General features: G+C 42.0%; 1 protein-coding gene across 1 annotated transcript in view; it reads right to left on the bottom strand.

The window, feature by feature from the left end:
- Window positions 1-17,802, bottom strand: part of FRAS1 (Fraser extracellular matrix complex subunit 1) — a 176,530-nt gene that overhangs the window by 57,500 nt on the left and 101,228 nt on the right. Inside the window, exons 20-27 of the mRNA XM_074867089.1 lie at window positions 12,541-12,693; window positions 9,593-9,739; window positions 7,088-7,234; window positions 5,465-5,605; window positions 5,094-5,234; window positions 4,323-4,466; window positions 3,453-3,723; window positions 2,190-2,274 (exon numbers count right to left, since the gene is read on the bottom strand). Coding sequence (XP_074723190.1) covers window positions 2,190-2,274; window positions 3,453-3,723; window positions 4,323-4,466; window positions 5,094-5,234; window positions 5,465-5,605; window positions 7,088-7,234; window positions 9,593-9,739; window positions 12,541-12,693 — 1,229 coding nt within the window. The remainder of the gene's footprint in view (window positions 1-2,189; window positions 2,275-3,452; window positions 3,724-4,322; window positions 4,467-5,093; window positions 5,235-5,464; window positions 5,606-7,087; window positions 7,235-9,592; window positions 9,740-12,540; window positions 12,694-17,802) is intronic.

Raw genomic sequence — 17,802 nt, 5'->3', positions numbered from 1 at the left:
TTAATGCCTCTGAGTAGAAATGAGTCAATCAACTAACACTGAAGGATGTGCTTTTGCTTGTCTTGAACTGATAAAGTTCATCTCAAAGACAGCAAAACTGGGTGTCGTCAGCATAATTATTTATTTATTTTCAAAGACTCCACACAGCCTTACTCATCCTAGAACAAAGATCTGCTAGAGTCCACATTTCTGCTGGTTTAAATTAGTTCTCTAGTTCTTCATCGTCAAGGAAGTTTAAACCTGCAGTCTCTACTGATCCCAATAAACATCATTTGCCATTGGTAATACCTTGCCTCAGGAGGGAGGTGATCCCGCAGAGACAAAGTCAAAGCCCTGGGAACATTCATCAGAGAGCTAACTGCTGCCATTTCACCTGTGTACAACTTATCGGGGTTATTAAGGATTGGCAGGCAAAATGCCTATTATTAAACCTCAATTATGTATTCTGGGGCAGTGACTGCAGCTCTTTCTTAGGTGAATGTCCTACTGAGGTAAACAAGAGATTAGACTGAGCAAAGATTTCAGCACCAGCCAAAATCAATATACACACAACAGGATCAAAATCCACAGTTTGGCTTACACTAAAGGACAAACTAGAACACTTCTAATTTCCAGAAGTTATGGAATGACTAGTATGGAATATAATGATTAAAAGCAACAAAGTACAATTAAAAAAGAAATGTAATTCTTAACTCTGAAGCTACCACCTCTCTAGGATCCCAATCTGGAAAAAAGCCAAGCAGTGCATAGTCTCAAGATTGTCAGAGAACCACAGAAATGATACATCTCAGGAAGAGTTGTTTCCTGTAAGGCACACTAAACACATTAAAACGGAGACCGCCCACAGGCCTCCAGCATGGTATGTAGTGAGCGAGTCAGCAGCTCACCATGTTTTCGAGCTGTTGGCTACATTCCTACTGCACTCAGCATGAAGCACAGAATAGCACCAGCACCTTCAGATACAAACCCCTCTGCCACTGCAATGATTAAAAGAAATGCATTTCTTAAATTACTCATTGTGAGGATGGATGCTGAGTCAGGCTTGTAGGCAGGAAGGAGTCAGCACTAAAAGAGAAAGGATGATAGCCAGATTTCCAGTTACAGTTTTATCAAGCCATTTAATGCCCCTCTGAGGAGGTAAATGGGCTTTAAGAGTAGCAGACTCTCATTTGCACTTTAAAGTCTGTTTATGCCAAGTAGCCACAACAACTTCAGTTCAAGCAAAGCTATCTGATCAAGCTTTCAACTGGACAGTTCGACTATGGAAAACACTCAGTGCAAGCTGCAAAACCTCCTTGGAAACCTGGACCCCATTAAAGTGAGTCCATAGTGAATTTGCTGCCAGCATGATCAGCAGCAAGCGGGCTGGGCAGCTCCAGCACATCCACTGCCCTCCCAGCAGCATCAGAGGAACACCCGCAGCTGGAGTGGGAATCAAAGCCTACCCAGAGGGATGTGGTGATATGACCTGCTGATAGGCTGAGCTTGTCACATGCAGCTAGGTTGGGCTTGAACAACTCTTCCTTGCTGTGCCCTCTCCCTTAATGTGTATCTCACACACCTCTTCATACCTTGCCTTTTAGAGAGCCCACCCTTGAACAGGAGTCACAAACCTGTATACCATCTCTTGGGTGAGGTCCCTCCACGATAACATGCTACAGACTTTAAATAACGTGAGAGACGTGGACACTTCACAGTACCATCAACTTGCCTAGAAGTGGTGAGCAGTTTAAGAGACACACTTTAAATAGCTCATGCTGATTTAATTCCCAACTGTCCTAGAACAGAGAATTTAAGTAAATGCTCTTGACTGTTAAAGCTTCCCTACCATAGGGATCAATCATCATTCAATTGCCCTGCAGTAAGAGACTGAACTAGACCATCCGGAGATCCAAAGTATAATTTAAACAGTAGGGACTCCTTAGCCCTCACCGATAATTGCTCTATGATTGCACAGCTACAATTCCACGCATAAGCAAAATTACATGGGCCAGCTTCTTCAGTCACTTACCACAAGTCCAGTTCTTCCACATGACTCTTGGCTGCCTCTCAACTAAGTGAGAGCTGAGACTAATTTGCCTGACCTGAACTCCAGCTCAAGTTCTGCACAGCTCCTTTGTTATCACTGCAAGAAACCAGGGTTCCAATGGTACAAAATTTGTGGTTGTTTCCAAGCCTTGTTACATTACCTGTGTTGAAAATGCTTGAATGTTGACCACCTCAGGATGGGAGAAGAACTGTTGATCGCTGACCTTCAAGGAAAAGTGTCCTTTCCTAAACAAGTCCCCAACAAGCCAAAATACAGGATAACATAAATTAATGAAGTGCTCTTTCAGGACTTAATAATGATAAAAATATTATATATTCAGTAAAAATTACTAGCTTAGCAACAGAAGCTTTAGCTCAAGTTTTTTCAATTATGTTTTAATAGTATTTTTTTCTGAAGATTCATAACAGTCACAACATGTAATAAACCACCTTTAACTATGAAATAATATACCCTCATTTCCCTTTAACTAACGTTACCCACACAGGATGGCATCTCCAAGATAAAGTACTGATTCTAAATGTCAGCTACGCACTGCTAAAGAAAAATGTCACTTATCTGGCTTTGGAACAGAAGCTCCCAATTTTAGCATTTTCGCTTCCTATTTACTTTTCAATAATGCCACCCAATAACCTTGAACATAAAGTAACTATGTTTCTCAAGACAAGATCCTGACATTTCACTGTGACTACCAGGCAGAGAAAAAAAAAAAAGCATGATACAGAAACACGTTATTGAAAACAATGGATGAATTGGATGAAATGGATGAAATTGAAACACAATTATTGAAAACAATGGATCAAATGGATGCCCTAATATATACAGGCAGAAATTTAGAACAATTCCACGGTGATGTAAATCAAGTGTGAAATTTGGCAGGATGACTGGCTTATGGCCTGGCAGCAGCAAAAACCTGCTTTCTTGCAACATGCTTGCAGTGTGAGCGTTGCCAGCTACTAATCACCCCTAATTATCCCAGGACACTAACAGAGCTCATACTGCAGGCAAAGAAGTAACGGCTGAATATAGATTATGCCGTAGAGCATAGTGGTGACATTATTTGAGCATCTTCCTGACAGTATCGAGAAATTGCTGTAAAAACCAGACTAATACGCCAGTTTTAAACCCACAGCAGAGTATCCTAAAGATGAGACAGACTCCTGCACCCCAAAGCAGAACAGGTTTGGTAGCTGGATCTTAGTGACCTTTTATATCATAAACAGGGAAGTTTTGCACCACCATTTATACTATGGTACAGTATAAGTACATTGGTAATTTATTTAACAGCAGTGAGAAATGTGCTTCACTGTAAGAACATTTCCAAGGAACAAGGAAATGCCTGTTCTCAAGATACGTCAATTTTTTTTTAAAACAAGAGCTCTGAAAAAAGTTTCAACCCAGTCACCTGGATTTCTCTTTGCTATGCACAAAGTGGACTCTCTTCTCCTTCACATCCTGGCAGCTGAAGTGGTCGCCTTTGCTCAGCTGCACCTCTTTTCCATTCACCACCATCACTAGCCTGCCGTTGGAGGGAGTGCTGTCAATATGGAACAAGAGCTGTCCTGTGTCACCAGCCAGATCATGCACACCCAGTAAGGAGAGGTCTAGGGGCTTTACCCCACCAATTCCTACTGTAAGGGTACTGTTCACGTGGAAGCTCGAAAGATGCTTGCTGGCTAAAAAGAAAGAAGGGAAAATTGCAGGCTGGTGTTAGTATCTTGCCTGTTGCTACCATCATTTGGACAACAGACCAGACCCTTGTAACACCCTGTTCATTACTGACCTAGGTGAACAACCACCATCCCAAGATGAACTGCAATCCATCCTAAACCCCACTATGATGTTGAGAGTCTTGGGCAAGTCACTTCGCATCTTGAGTTCCCCATCACAAAACTCAAAGCCAACATACACTGGCCTGCCCTGCAGACGGACTAGTAAATCTTCACTTAGATCAAAGAAAAGTAAGTACTACAGCTGATTTAGTAAGGAATTTTCCCTAAGATATTTTTCCATTTGTTTTACATTGATGATAAATGATGCTGCAATTGGTAAGACGTGCCTCCATACCTAACTAGGTAACTTCACTTAGAAAACCACATACATGAATGTTTTATGAAACAAAAAAGTTGGAGAAACATAGCTGCCAACTTTTAACAATCAACACAAAACTGCACAAAACTGAATTCCAAAAATGCCACTGAATGAACACTACTTTCGGCCTTAAAATCTGCTGGAAGCCTCCCAGCTCAGTTGCTTTATCATGAGAGACACTCACCTTCTTCACACTCTCTGGTCCACATGTTGCCATAAAAACCCTGGCCACAGGCAGCAACACAAAGCTTATTCTTCAGAAACGTGGTGCTGTCGCAGAGGTGGCACAGGCTGTCACTGTCACACTCCAGGCATCCAGGAGGACAAGCTGAATCGGATGGAAAGCACAACCCCATTGAGACACTGCAAAAACAATGCAGCCACTGGTGTGCAGAGCTGTCCCCAGAGTTCAGAACAGAAACACCACTGCTATTTGTGTCTTACCTACCTGACAAAAATAATCAAAAAGAAGGGGCAAAGAGTTGAGATAAAGGAGTTGTTAAGAAATTCCTTCCTCGTTTGATCACTGTTTCACATTGACTCAGAGAATCTGAGATGATCTTCCAAATGGAAAAAACATGGTTTTAAGTAACTCTTATACCAGTTTGAAAAAAATACTCCAAATACACCTTCAAGTCCTACACTGCTTGTTAACCCACAAATACAACTGAAACCTTTCTAAAAATGTGGTTTTAATACCTGTTTTTTTACATACAGTGTGTACACACACACCATCAGCCATCTACATCGAATCTCACTCCTCCCGAATTAGGCATGTCTAAATGCTGATATAGCCTGTTATCTAATTCTCAAGTTGACTGCATCACCTCAATAGCAAGTTTAACACAGCATCCAAGCACTTCCTCTTTACCCCAACCTTGGAAAGAAAAAGCAGTGACAGAACACAGACTGCAACCCTGGTCCCTCTCCACCACATCACCCTTGCTTTGCTTACCTGTGCACTTTCCCTGTGCATGGTCTGTATAATATCGCTTCCCACATTTGTGAACACAGTGAGCATCCAAGAGGAAAAACGGGGCTTCACAAAGGCTGCACTCATCTGGTTGGCGACACTGAAGGCAGTGTTGATCACACCCTAAAAGTCATATGTAAAGAATTCAGCTCAACACTGCTTTCAACTGCTTCCTACACTGTGCTGTAATACCCCGCAGGAACCACAGTTCTATTGCGTGTGTGTGCTGGAGGGCAGCGAGAGATCTGAAGCTAGAGTGCGCCTTCTGAATGCAAGACGTGCGCATAAATTGGAGACAAGCAGGGAAACATGTTGGCAGCAGTGACTAGAAGTAACGCTCAAGAAGAACTCACTCTGGCATGTGTCTGATTCCTTGTAGAAAGCTGCAGGGCACTGTTCCACACAAGCTCCTTCATGGAGAACGTAACCCTCCATACACTGCAGGCAGTCGGTCCTCTGGGGACCTTTACAAGCATTACAGCTCCAGTCACACTCTGGAAGAAAAAAAAGTCAATGCAGGGCAGCTCTTTCTGGGGTGCTCACCCTATAGAAGTGCTTAGCACTTGGGGTCTACAAACTATGGGAATATAAGCCCCAGGAGCAAAAAGCACAGTAAAAACTGTTAAAGAGATACTAAAAAAACCCAGAAGGCATGATTTGTACTGAGTGATTTATTACAACTCAAGATATTGGGGATTTTTTTCCCCTCTTGGACTTAACATGTTCTAACTATGTCAAATTTGAGCAGGCTTGGCACTCAGACCTGCTAACCCTGGCATAGTTTTGTTGCCCATAAAGCCTGACTTTATCCCACAAGTAGCAATGCTCCTTTTCTGCCAACACTGAGTTTGTTGCTCATTAGCAATTATCCACCCTGCTTCATCAGTCTTATGCTTTCAAATGACTCTGACCAAAATCAAATGAAATTGTTGTCCCTCACAGTCCAAATGTCCCTCTGGAAAGACCACTAGCCAGAAACACACTGGATCCAGCTGGGTTCAGATCTGTCTTCATATGCCCTTGTACTATCTTCTCTCTGTCTTCAGCAGTGTCCCAACCATGCACAAGTGCCCAAAGACTACTCAGGCTGTCAACTCTACTGTTTGTTTCTTGGTGGCACTTAGAGGGTCCATATCAGCAATTAACGACAGACACACTTGGCTGATGAGACAGACAGATGGACAAAAGCAAGAAGGGGGAAGACAAGGACTCATTGAAGTGAGCTGAACTATCTCAGTCCATGCTGCATGTCCAAGACAAAGCCAGGACAAGAGTCCTGCCTCCTTCCAACACCCTAAACACCAGACAACGTCATCTCTCTGAAGAACCACAATGTTAAGGGAACAGACGCTACTCAGTTAAGCTAGGTTCAGGTACTGAGTGTGCCAGCTAGGAATGAAAGCTGAACAACAAGTCATTTGTATTATATCCCGGTCTTAGTGGTGTTAGCTGCAATAAAGCCATGTTATTCTCACTTATTTCCATTATGGAACACTTTCCTTGGGAGTTCTGGAAATTTTTCAAGTCATGTGTCTTAAATCACTGCAAACTGTTGTTTCTGCAGCCATTCAGTGATGCAGTATTTAATAAGACAGAGAGAAGCAGTTAAGTACACAAGGTCCTATAAGTACTCTAAGAAAGATTTACCCTGGTAAACTCATTCGTTATTCAGCTGACCCATGACTAAATGAATTGCTGGACCTGACCCTTGAAAAGTTTGCTGGCTCACCTACTAAATCATTTACAAGAGAAGGATTTGCAATAATCTTGTTTCACTGAAAGGCTGAAGTATGTCACAGCAGACTGCTGAAAAAGTGAAAAAACCTTGAAAGTAGTTTGTTGCTAAACAACTCCCTCCCATACACGCTTTTTAAAGCAGGCCACTGCTTTAAATACACTGCAATGTAACGGATTCTTAGCCAAGGCACTTGCAATTTTTTTTTCTTTTTTCTTTAAGCCAGCAATTTATTTTTCACCTCTGCAAGTCTTGCTGGAAAAATCCAGATAATACTGCTGAGCACAGCTCTCATACTGGCATTCTCCAAACAACAGGACCTTAGCTGGATCTCTGCAAGACGTACAGCCAGCAGCTGATTCACAGCTCATGCACTGGCTGTTGCAAGCTGTGGGAAGACAAAGACAAAGAAAATAACTGTAATTACTGATGCACCAGCCAACTGTACAAGTAAAAATGGTATTATCCTGTAGCCTCAGCTACTCCTCTTGTCCTCTTTGAGAGATACCTGTGGAGACTTTAGAGTTTTTGCTTCTTATGATCCTTTTCACAGTCTCCAAAATGCAAAAAGCCTCCTTCTATTTGGAACAGACTGTCTCCCCATACTGCTTCTTACTCTCCTCCAAACAGGCCAGGGTACAATACTGACCTTGAATTCAAATCCCCAAATAAATGCTTTTCTTGTCTCTGTTTTTCTTATTTTCTTTAAGCAACCTTTAAGCAATCATGTGATTCCAAATTTAACTCATAAACGCACAAATTTGGAGGACATAATAGACTGCTGCAATCCAGTTAGCAAACCTTAGTGGGATCAAAGGACCATTTAATTTCACTTAATGTTTCCACCTTTTTATTTGCACACAGTGTGAAGTTTTGGAGTTGTAGGGAGCAAATAATGTCAGGAAAAAATAATTCAGGTATTTACTGAATCTAGGATCAAAGTCCAAAGGTTCAGAATATTTCAACTCACCTCTTTGATGTCCAGGGTCTAAACTTCTCAGGAGGCTGCACTAACAGCCAAGTGTACTCAGTGCTGAAGTGCATAAGACTGAATAGCAATGTGCTATGAAAAACCAAAAAACATTTCCTAGCCCTTTGCCTATGCACTGAAAAGCTTGCTCTGATTCTGGTGAGATGAAACTTTACAAAAATAATACGCAGAAAACTCATGGAGGGTCACATGTCTGCTTTATACAAACAACTAACTGCCTTGCTAGCAAGTACAATGATGGTATATGCAAAAGGGACTGCTAAATTCCCAGGCAACTACCCCTGAGTGTTGCTAAATCCATACAGAGTCAGAATGTTTGCCCAACCTCAATTCTGTACTTACGATAAATCAGAAAAAAGCTCTGAAAACACAGCCCCACGTGGGGGCCAACCTCCATTTAAACGATTTTCATTACCTCTAAGTTGTAGTTTTCCAGCAACCTGGGACAGTTTATATCTACATGGCTTATCAGCAGTACTTCACTTGAAAAGGCACAAGTAACACTTGGAATGACAAAAATCCAATGCACCAACACACTGCCTTGAGCCTCCTGCCACAAGGATTACATACACTTCTTAAAAAGCCAATTGCAATAAGGAGATTAGTGTTGAATTTGCTTGCAAAAATCTATTTGCATTTGAGCTACTGAACCAAATTCAGGAAGGGTACAGTCCTCAGGAACATTCCACTTCTATCATGATGTCCTGAGGGAGGAGCTATCAATAGGAAAGCTTTCACAAGAAAAGGGCATTTTAATTAGGAAGGGAGATATTCTGGTGTAGTTAGCAATAAGAGAATCCATACTGTAGGAGAGAACAGTGAATATCTCATGGAGTTTGTAGGAAACTAGCCAGGACAGTAAGAATCCCATGATTTGGTTTTTTATTCACCTTTTTTATTAAATTCATTTTTTCATTATTATTAAATTGTCTTTTTTTCTGTCAATGGAAGAATGGTACAAGTCTTCCACCTATTTCTTTGAACTTATGCAAGGTGTCTCCATTTCTGCTGATAAGATGGAAATAATAGTTTCAGGAGAACCATATATTTCAACAAAAGGCAGGTAAAGTTGACAGCCATATCAGCTTCCTCCTATAGGACCTCATCAGTAAAGAAATTGTATCTAGATAGGATGACACTGATACTTATACTCAAGTGCAGTGCAACAGAGTTATTTTATCATAAATCAGGATAATTTAAATCAGGGTAACGCAGGACTTAACAAACCTGAGTGTTCAGGTTCACAGCAACGAAACCGGTTAAACATTGACTCATTTTTAGGTTGTGTGTATTATAGTGGGTCAATTCAAGCAGGGTTTTTTCATATTTTTTGTCTCTGGGCCATATCATTTTGCATTTTGGAACATCAAGCCCAATAATTCTGTGAGGAATAACCCAACTGATGTCAGAGCCAGAGTGAACATAGAATAATAAAGCTTAAGAGAAGCCCTGAGTGATTCACAAGGGATAGCAGGACTAGGATAAAACATTACTGGACTTAACACCAGATCAATCGCATCAGATCATTAGGAGGTAAAAATACCACAGCTCAAGTCAGGGGCTGTGCCTACCAAGCTGTACCTTGTTTCTACTGAGGTTTCACAGGTGGAATCACCTCTGTCAACTCACATTGAAATTTTAGTCACTTGAAATCTTTCTTTTCCTGGAAAGAGGAACAGTAAGCGAAGGAACAAGAACAGACACGCTGGTGAATACATTGTGGAAAGGAGAGATGGCTTGGAGAGAGACACTCACGTTTGCAGGTCTGCCTGTCGTCCCTGTAGTATCCTGGGGAACAGACTGGCACACACATGCTGGTGTGGGAGAGAACCAGGCTGGTGTTGCAGGAAGAGCAGGAAAAAGGATCCGCACCGGTGCAGGTTTTACATGAGGGGTGACACCCTGCACAGACAACAAAAACAAGTGTTTCTGTTCAAGGAAAAGTAAATCTTCGAGCAAGTTTCAGAAGGTTCAGCAGAAACACTCTCAGAGACTAAGCATGGTGATACTGAGTACCAGAAGTTCCTACTAAGTCTAAGAATGGTGCACAGCGCACAGGAGCAGAAACACCACCAACCCAGCTTGTGAAAGATGGATTAACTGGGTTTATTTGTGCTCTGTATGCCATGCACACTAGCTGTCTCCTCTCCTTTCTCTCTCTTTTTACCCATTCCTCTTCCCTTCAACCTTCAGGATCCAGCCAAGACCTGTCTATCAGAGAAGAGTAAGAACAGGGCAAGCATGTATTGATACCTTCCTCTCATGCTTTCTCTCAACTATTATCAGGTCAGACCTTCCTGACCTGACGTGCTTCATCTATTTAGAATCTTCCCACAGGAACCACCAAATGCTTTTCTGACAGCTCTGCACCTCCCTGAAGTTTTACACCCACCCCTTCAGCAGCAGTTGCACAGCTGCTACCTATTGCAAAAAGCAGCTCTGAGAACAGTCAATCTCTATCTGCCCTCTCTCCATTTCACTCATTACTTTGTAGGTCTCCATCGTGTTTCCCCTCTCCTAAGGTCTCCTGGTCTTCAGGTTGAAGCACTGTGGTCTGATCAGTTGCTCACTGTACAGAAGCCTTTCATTCCCCACCTTTAGCCCTGCTGCCCTTCCCTTTTGAGATGGGCAGAAGTGCTCACAGCACACAGCTCCTTTAGACAGTGCCAGAATGAATTCTTCTATTCCTCTTTCCTTTTGTACTAGCGCCTACCATTTGATTTGTTTTTTTTCAGCGTTGGGATGTCATTTTCACAGGCTGATTGATCATTACTTCAAGGTCACAGCAAGGATGCCATCATTCTGTGTGTGAGGTTAGAACCGGGTATCCCTGTGTGCACCATTACATCTGCCAATACCAAACTTACACCTCTCGCTTTACTGCCCAAATAGTCTTACAAGATCCTTCTGCAATTCTTCGTAGTCAGTAATGCCACTGACTGCCTCAAGTAAGGAAGCACATCACTATCTTTTTCGTTCCTGCATTTTTGAAGAGATGCTTTTATGCCACCCCTCTTGTTTTCTTTCCCTATTTCCATTCCATCCCCTCGTCTCCCACTTCTTGTGCTTCTTAGTCTGATTGAAGAGTTTTAAAATACCACAGTGGATGAAGCCAATGTATCCTATTAACTTCTCCAAAGGGGGTACATAGTCACAAAATTATTAATCTATTTTATTTCTTGATAGGTCTTTATCTAAAGATTGATGCCATCATTACACTTATCAGGCCAAATTAATCATGAGTGAAAGCGGGCAAAGAAATCAGAGAAGTAACTGCATTACACTGTGCTGGAGATCTTCAAAGCTAGCACAAAATGTAATATGAGATTTGACAGTCTGAATAATGCAAAACTTCTTTTAAATGAAACCTCTATTATACCAAAGGGAAGAAATGTTATCCCTAGGCTTAAATTTCCAGGAAGGCAAAATATCTCTCTCAGGGGTCTTTCCAATTAAATGACACAGAGTATATTTCACACTTCTCTAAGATTTCATTTGTCAAAAACAGGTAAATAAACAAACAGCTCCTGGAGTGCTTGAGAGAAGCTTTGAAACATTAACCATCATTGTTAAGACTGGATTAGGAAATGCCACTTTCTGCAAAAGGAGCATCTACATTATAAATGCTTACCTCTTTCTCTTAAAATAAACTGCAATACCCTTTGCTCAGTGTAAGACACATTGGGCTTTAACATGTCTCTGTCGGCCACATAAGAAGAAAAACAATCTACTTCCTTCTATATATATATAAAGCAGCTCAGACAATGATCAGAATATGAAACCATATCAGCAACAAAAACTGGAGGAGATCCAGGGATAGGTGAAGGCACAGAAGGCTAGAGAATAAAATGTGCTATCAGTGCAGCTTCACCCACGCAGCTGGAGCGCTGCATCCATCATGCCAGCCTAAAAGGCTGGATGAAATTGGCTTTTTGTTTTAGATGCTGATACGAATGATTGCCTTTTGGACCATTACTGTAGCAAGACAAGTCTCAATGAGAAACCTTAGCTAGGACTATGTTCCATGTCAGGTTGCAAACTTCCTGAGAAGCTGCTACCAGCTAGAGTTCTGCCTTCTGTGAGCAGAAGTTGCACGGCCCTTTGATGCACATATACAGAAAGTATTTTCAAGTGTTAGCATCCCAGAACTGTACTTGCACCACACAAGTTGGAGACTTGGTGACTGGCACGTGAAGAGCCTGTTTGAAGTTATCCTTTCTTGTGCTTAAGAAGCCCATCTCTTCCTCAGAGTGATCTAAGGGTAGCTACCCTACACAGAACACAGTGTACTGTCATCCTATTCTCTGTGCTACCACCTTTGAGAGATGGGATTTACCAGAGAGAAAAACTCACCTTCATCTCCTCACAACCATACTGCTGTCTGTTACTCATTACAGTTATTAATGGTACTGTAACAGTGGGCTAGGTCCCAGTAGCCTCAGAACGTGCTCAGGACAGTACAGCACTGTCTGCCTCGAAGAACTCACAGTCTGAAAGCAGACACAGATTATGGGGAGCAAGGAGAGAGTGCTCCCAGCCAGCTGGCAGAGTTATTAGCCAGGAAGGACATCTCTAGCTCCCAGTGCAGTGTCCTGTCAGCTGGACAAAGCTTCTCTACTAAATAGGAACCATTTCATGGAACATCTTGCAAGGACCCAGGTGGTCCCTTGCAGCTACTTGAGGCATCTTCAGAGACTACTCACTTTTGCAGGCACCATTCTCTGCATAGTATCCCACTGGACAGTCAGGAACACAGTGATCCCCCAGGAGCAAGTGACGGGCATTCTGGCACTTCAGGCAGATGCTGCCGGTGTCCCGCAGGTTGGCCACACACTGACGGCACAAAGGGTGGCAGTCTAAAGGAAGCAGGGAATAATGGACACTGTGATCACAGATGGACAGAACAGAACTGCCAAGGGAAAACACATTGCTGAGAACTCAAGGAAGACGTTAGGGATGTAGCTTTCAGAGCCCCTTCCTGCTATCCGGTGCACAAGGGCTGGGATAAGGTGCTAAACACTGCACTTTCAGATGTCTGCAAAGAGATGACCAGAAACTACTGCATTCAAGGAGCGTTCCTTTCCTCTTGCCCCCGTTCTCATCTTGTGCTCTTCCTGAGCATCATAACATTTTCACTTTTCCTCAGCAACCACATTCCTCACATTTCTCTTGCCCCATTCAAGCATACTCTTTCCCATTCTTAAGTGAGCTTGGGAAACCTTTGTAAAAAGCCAGTTCAAAGCTCTTTGCTTTTCCTAAACCTTTCTCTGATTTTATGTGCTTCTACCTACAGGTTTATCTTTAACAGACTATGCTGGCAGCTGTAGGCATTCACCTCCCTCTGCTCCCACCACTGAAAAATGAAAAGCACAACCTGTACAGCTGCATGACCTTCTCCCGTAGTTCTCACTGTTCAGATTTTCCCACATAAATGAGACATCTGTACCCTGAAGAGGACACTGCAGACCTCAAAGCCAAGCCAAGAGTGGCATTTAGAGTTGTGTGACAGTGCCTCAATACCTTTTCCTTTATTCCTTGTTCCCCAACAGCACACAAGCTTGTGCCTCCTGACCTCTGTCTGAACTTAGGTGCTTCAAAAGGTTTTACAACAAGCCTTTTGTATGCACAACAGTGCAGTGTAAGGCAACCTGGAAGCCAAATTAATCCTCATTATGGTAATTCAGAAAATTATAAAGGAAATGACGACTGTCTTGAAAGAAATGTAATAATGAGGCTTGATTTGAGTACCTGGCCTCTTGTCAGATTTCTATTGAAGGTTCAACTTTCTGTCTTTTGTCTCTTGTGACAGCACTACTACAGATTGTCAGGCAATCTAATTTTACAAGCTGAAGACAGGCTCACATCAGAGTCCGGGGGAATTCTGCATCCATACCTGCAAGAACGTAATAGTGACTGGAGTCTAACACTAGCCTGACTTCTCCTGTATATTACACATAGATGATTCTTACCAAACACTAGTGGAAAAGCAGATGCAGCTCAGAAATGAATGCAATCCTGACTGCATTCAAGGTCCTTAAAGCACTGCCTCCTTCACCTCCTGACTTTACAGAGTATATAATCTATCTAGTTTCTGCCCCATACTCTCAACCTTGCAGATGGGAAATTAACAGCCAGAAGGGAGGTAAAGGTGTGTGAGAAGAAACATTATACTTAAGATAGTGACCCTGTAGGTTCTCAATCCATCACTGTCAGAACAGTGGTAAGAAAAGAAAAGCAACACATGAGGTCATGCTCCCAAACTCAGCGACAAACCTCAAAACCTCCTTAGATGGGTTACAGCTTACAGGAATTATTGTACTGCAGCTTCTGACTGCACAGGAGAACTCAATACCCAAGGCATCATCCCATCAATCTTCACAGCCAAAGATCCTAAACCTGCGCTGACATCAGAGTGAAAGATCAGCCATCTACCTGTAGACTCACTGAAGCCAGAAAGGATCACACGCAGCTCACCGTATAGAGTGAGAACTAAGATATCATCCACAAGGTCCTGAGAACCATATGTAATTTGTATGCACAGGGCTGGAGGTGGGGTGAAGAGTTTTATGCATTTATATTCAATAAATGAACAGAAATCCAATTAGTTTCTCATGCTTCCATGTTTACGTGGTAATATGTCTACTCCCCTTATTGTTAAAATAATACTCCTCCAGTTTAATCTCTTGCCAGAACCACTGGTCTCTGTTAGAGAGCTTTAGATAGATATAATAAGTAACCAAACTCACTGTGTATGGTCAAAAGGTTCCATAAACTGAGCATAAAAATGAGACAGAGAAAACTTAGGGTGTCCAAATAACCAGTACCTACTGTAAATAACTAGACTCTCCCAAACTAACATTAAAAAAGCTAAGTATCTACAAAATTAGGTGCTGTTGTAGTACAGTTTTGTTTGCTCCTATGTATTGAAAGAGTTCTTTTTCTCAGCTATTTTTTTTAGGATAAATCATCCCCATCTCCCTCTTGTTTCTTTGTAAGCCTAGAGATCAAAGAGCACACAACACCAGATAAAAAACAAGAACTGATGCTCATGGTGAATTTGAGGGATATTGGGGAACTAGTGAGAGAGTAAAGGAAAAACTGAAGTGCTTTGCTTTGGAAAAGATTATTTAAATTTTTCACAGCAGGCTCCCTTTGAAGCGAGGACTAACAGAAGCAGAGTGTTTCCTTTATGCTTCTCAATAATACCGTGCAGCCATATTTGTTTCTTGCTTCTGCCTTCTCCCTGTGAATCCTCACTCCAGCTCAGTTAGCAGGGAAGTTACTGCCTGCGGGGTTTGAGTTTTTAGAGACTTCACATCCCGTGTTTGTTGCAGGTCAGTGCAACACAGTTACTTAATTCCCTTAGACTTCTTCCAGTATCCAAATGGGATTCTTTCACAGCAGCATGTCACCAACTTGCTCATAGTCCCAATGCCTCCCTACTCATCTTTTTGAGACTACTGACTTGCCTCCTGCTGTCCAAACAAAACTTTTTCCCACTACCCTTTCAGCAGGCTCTAATTTGTTCCTTGAAAATTCACCTCTATGCAAAAAAACCCCAAACAGCAAACCACCTTACCTTTCACTGATCTTCCTATAAAGCAACATTTATTACAAAGTATAATATAATTACTTATACAGATTTCCATTTCCAGAGTTACTTTACTTCCACACCCTCTTTAGCTTTTAGCAAGCAAAGAAAACAAAGGAAATAGTGCCCTTCCTATAAAGAAAGTATTACATATTGTTCCCTTGCCTGTCAAGACAAAGAAGGCTGTTTGGGGAGACAAAATCATCTCTGAAGTGTTTGTGAATGCTCATAAAGGAAACCAGAGGCATTTCTACCTCTCAGTTCCACCATTTGCTAAGCAATCAACCATTTGTATTGTTTAAACACACCTCCCCTCTTAAGAGCTCTTTAGAAAAAAATTTCCTGATGCAAGTTTCGTACTATAAGGTAAGGTATGAGGTCTATAACAGGGTACTACTCTAAATCAGTACTTAAAACACCATGCAATTTACAGGCATGTCAGCATGCAAACATTCTCTAGCACCTTACAGTAAATCTGGAAAGAAAATCAGTATGGTTGATTCAGGACACCTATCATTGACCAGGATTTTTCGTTTGATTTGGTTGTTGGAAGGGGTTTTTTGCCTCTCCTTGAAAAGACCTGAAAGGGAATCTGTCACACAAAGAAGCGAGGTGAACTCCTGGTGAAGTGCAACCACGTTTTCAGTGACCTGCCTGCTTCTTCTGAAAAGGGTGGGAGCTTCTCTAGGCAGCATAAGGTGGGAAATCCAGCTGGATGGTGCCTGGCACAAATGAGCCCAGATCAAAGTAGCGGAATGATCTTCTGTTTTCCTCCTCTGACAGCTCAGCTGTTAATTTCTGTAGGAGGTTGCATGCCAGCGACTAAGTGGAGCTAAGCCCCCAATTTCCCTCTTGCTCTGCTCAGCAAAACTCCAGCTCTTTGTGATGATACCAATGTCTCTCTAAGAGTACGGCAACAGCTCATTAATTTTACAAGGAGCTGAATGTATTTCTTGTTGTCAGAGTGTCCCTTCTGGAATTTTAATAGCAAGCCAGAAAGGCTTGTTACAGGCATCCTCCTGAGCTCTTCTGGCTTATCTTTGAACATTTTCACAACTACACACAGCCTAAGAAAGCAAGGGCCTGAGCAGCTGAACATGAGGACTGGGAGTTCCCTTTCAAGGAAGATGCAGCTGGAAGCTAAGAGGGGACCTTGAGGGATACTGGATCAGTGGGTGTTTTGAGTTTCATTTCACTCCAGTTACCCTTGCTACTAATTCTGGGAGGTAGTCCTTTGCATCCTGTTATGCCTTAGCTGAGCATTTGGTAGAGCTCAGTCTGTGAACTCCTTTGCTTTGGCCACTGCATAGTCCCTCTGCATTTTTCTAACTGCCCTTCCACTGAGTCAGGAAAAAATCAACGAGGAAGCCTCAAGATCAACGAGGAAACCTCAAGACAGGCATATGATTTATTCAAATCAGAAGAGTAAGGGCAGGGTTTTCTGAGGAGACCAACAGTTTTAGTGACGGTGCTATTTTTTACACTGGTAACTGCAACGTTTCCTGAAGCTGAAGTTGTCTTGGATAAGAGGGAGAGGGAAATCAAAGACTGTTTTCAAACTGTGAAAACAAAAAACCACAGAAGCCCTGAGACTCAATGGGGAACTGCTAAAGCCAGTAACACATTTCCATGCATACATGTCAGCTATTAAAAAAAATTAATTAATTGAGCACTCTTAAAGAAGGTTGGCATAAATTCAGTGCACCCAAAACAGAGCTAGGAAACTCATTGATCTTTTGAAACGTGAGGCCATTTTGTCTTTCTTCTGATTACATTTGAAAAGCTTATTTGATAAACTGCTGAAAACAAGATCTTTTTTTCTACTAAGAAGGCAAATGTTCCAGTCCTCATTCAGGTAACATGTACAATAACAACATTAATTAACAGGCAGTGTCTCAAGCGACAGTTGGTTTCCTCCACCCTGTATGAAAGATTTTCCCCTGCAGGTCCATAAAGTATGACAGGTGGCTATAATGCACAGCAGTCCCTGTAAGTCGTAACACAGTTCTGCCTAGAGGGTCAGGAATTAGAGATAAATGGGAAGATAATTGTAAAGAAATACAGCTTTGGGAAGCAAATGAAAAAGCTTTGTTATATTCTGATGCAAATAATATATTATGCAAGTGTCAGGGGTTTTAATGTTCTCTTTTATGGGATAGCTGGTCTTTAACTGGTAATTAATAACTTGCCGGGCAAATTCAGCATTTCAATCAATGCTGAATGAGAAGAATGAGTGAAATTTAACAACCTGAATGTGAAGCTCTTTATCTCTAGCAGAACTGGCAACACACATCCTTTCCTTAAACATCAGACATAAATTTGGCACAAAGAGCAACACACTTCAGACTGCAGATCAGAGACCAAAGCACTTTTT

This window comes from Strix uralensis, chromosome 4, assembly GCF_047716275.1.
Source record: "Strix uralensis isolate ZFMK-TIS-50842 chromosome 4, bStrUra1, whole genome shotgun sequence".
NCBI lineage: Eukaryota > Metazoa > Chordata > Aves > Strigiformes > Strigidae > Strix > Strix uralensis.
This window is presented reverse-complemented; position numbering and strand designations above follow the sequence as displayed.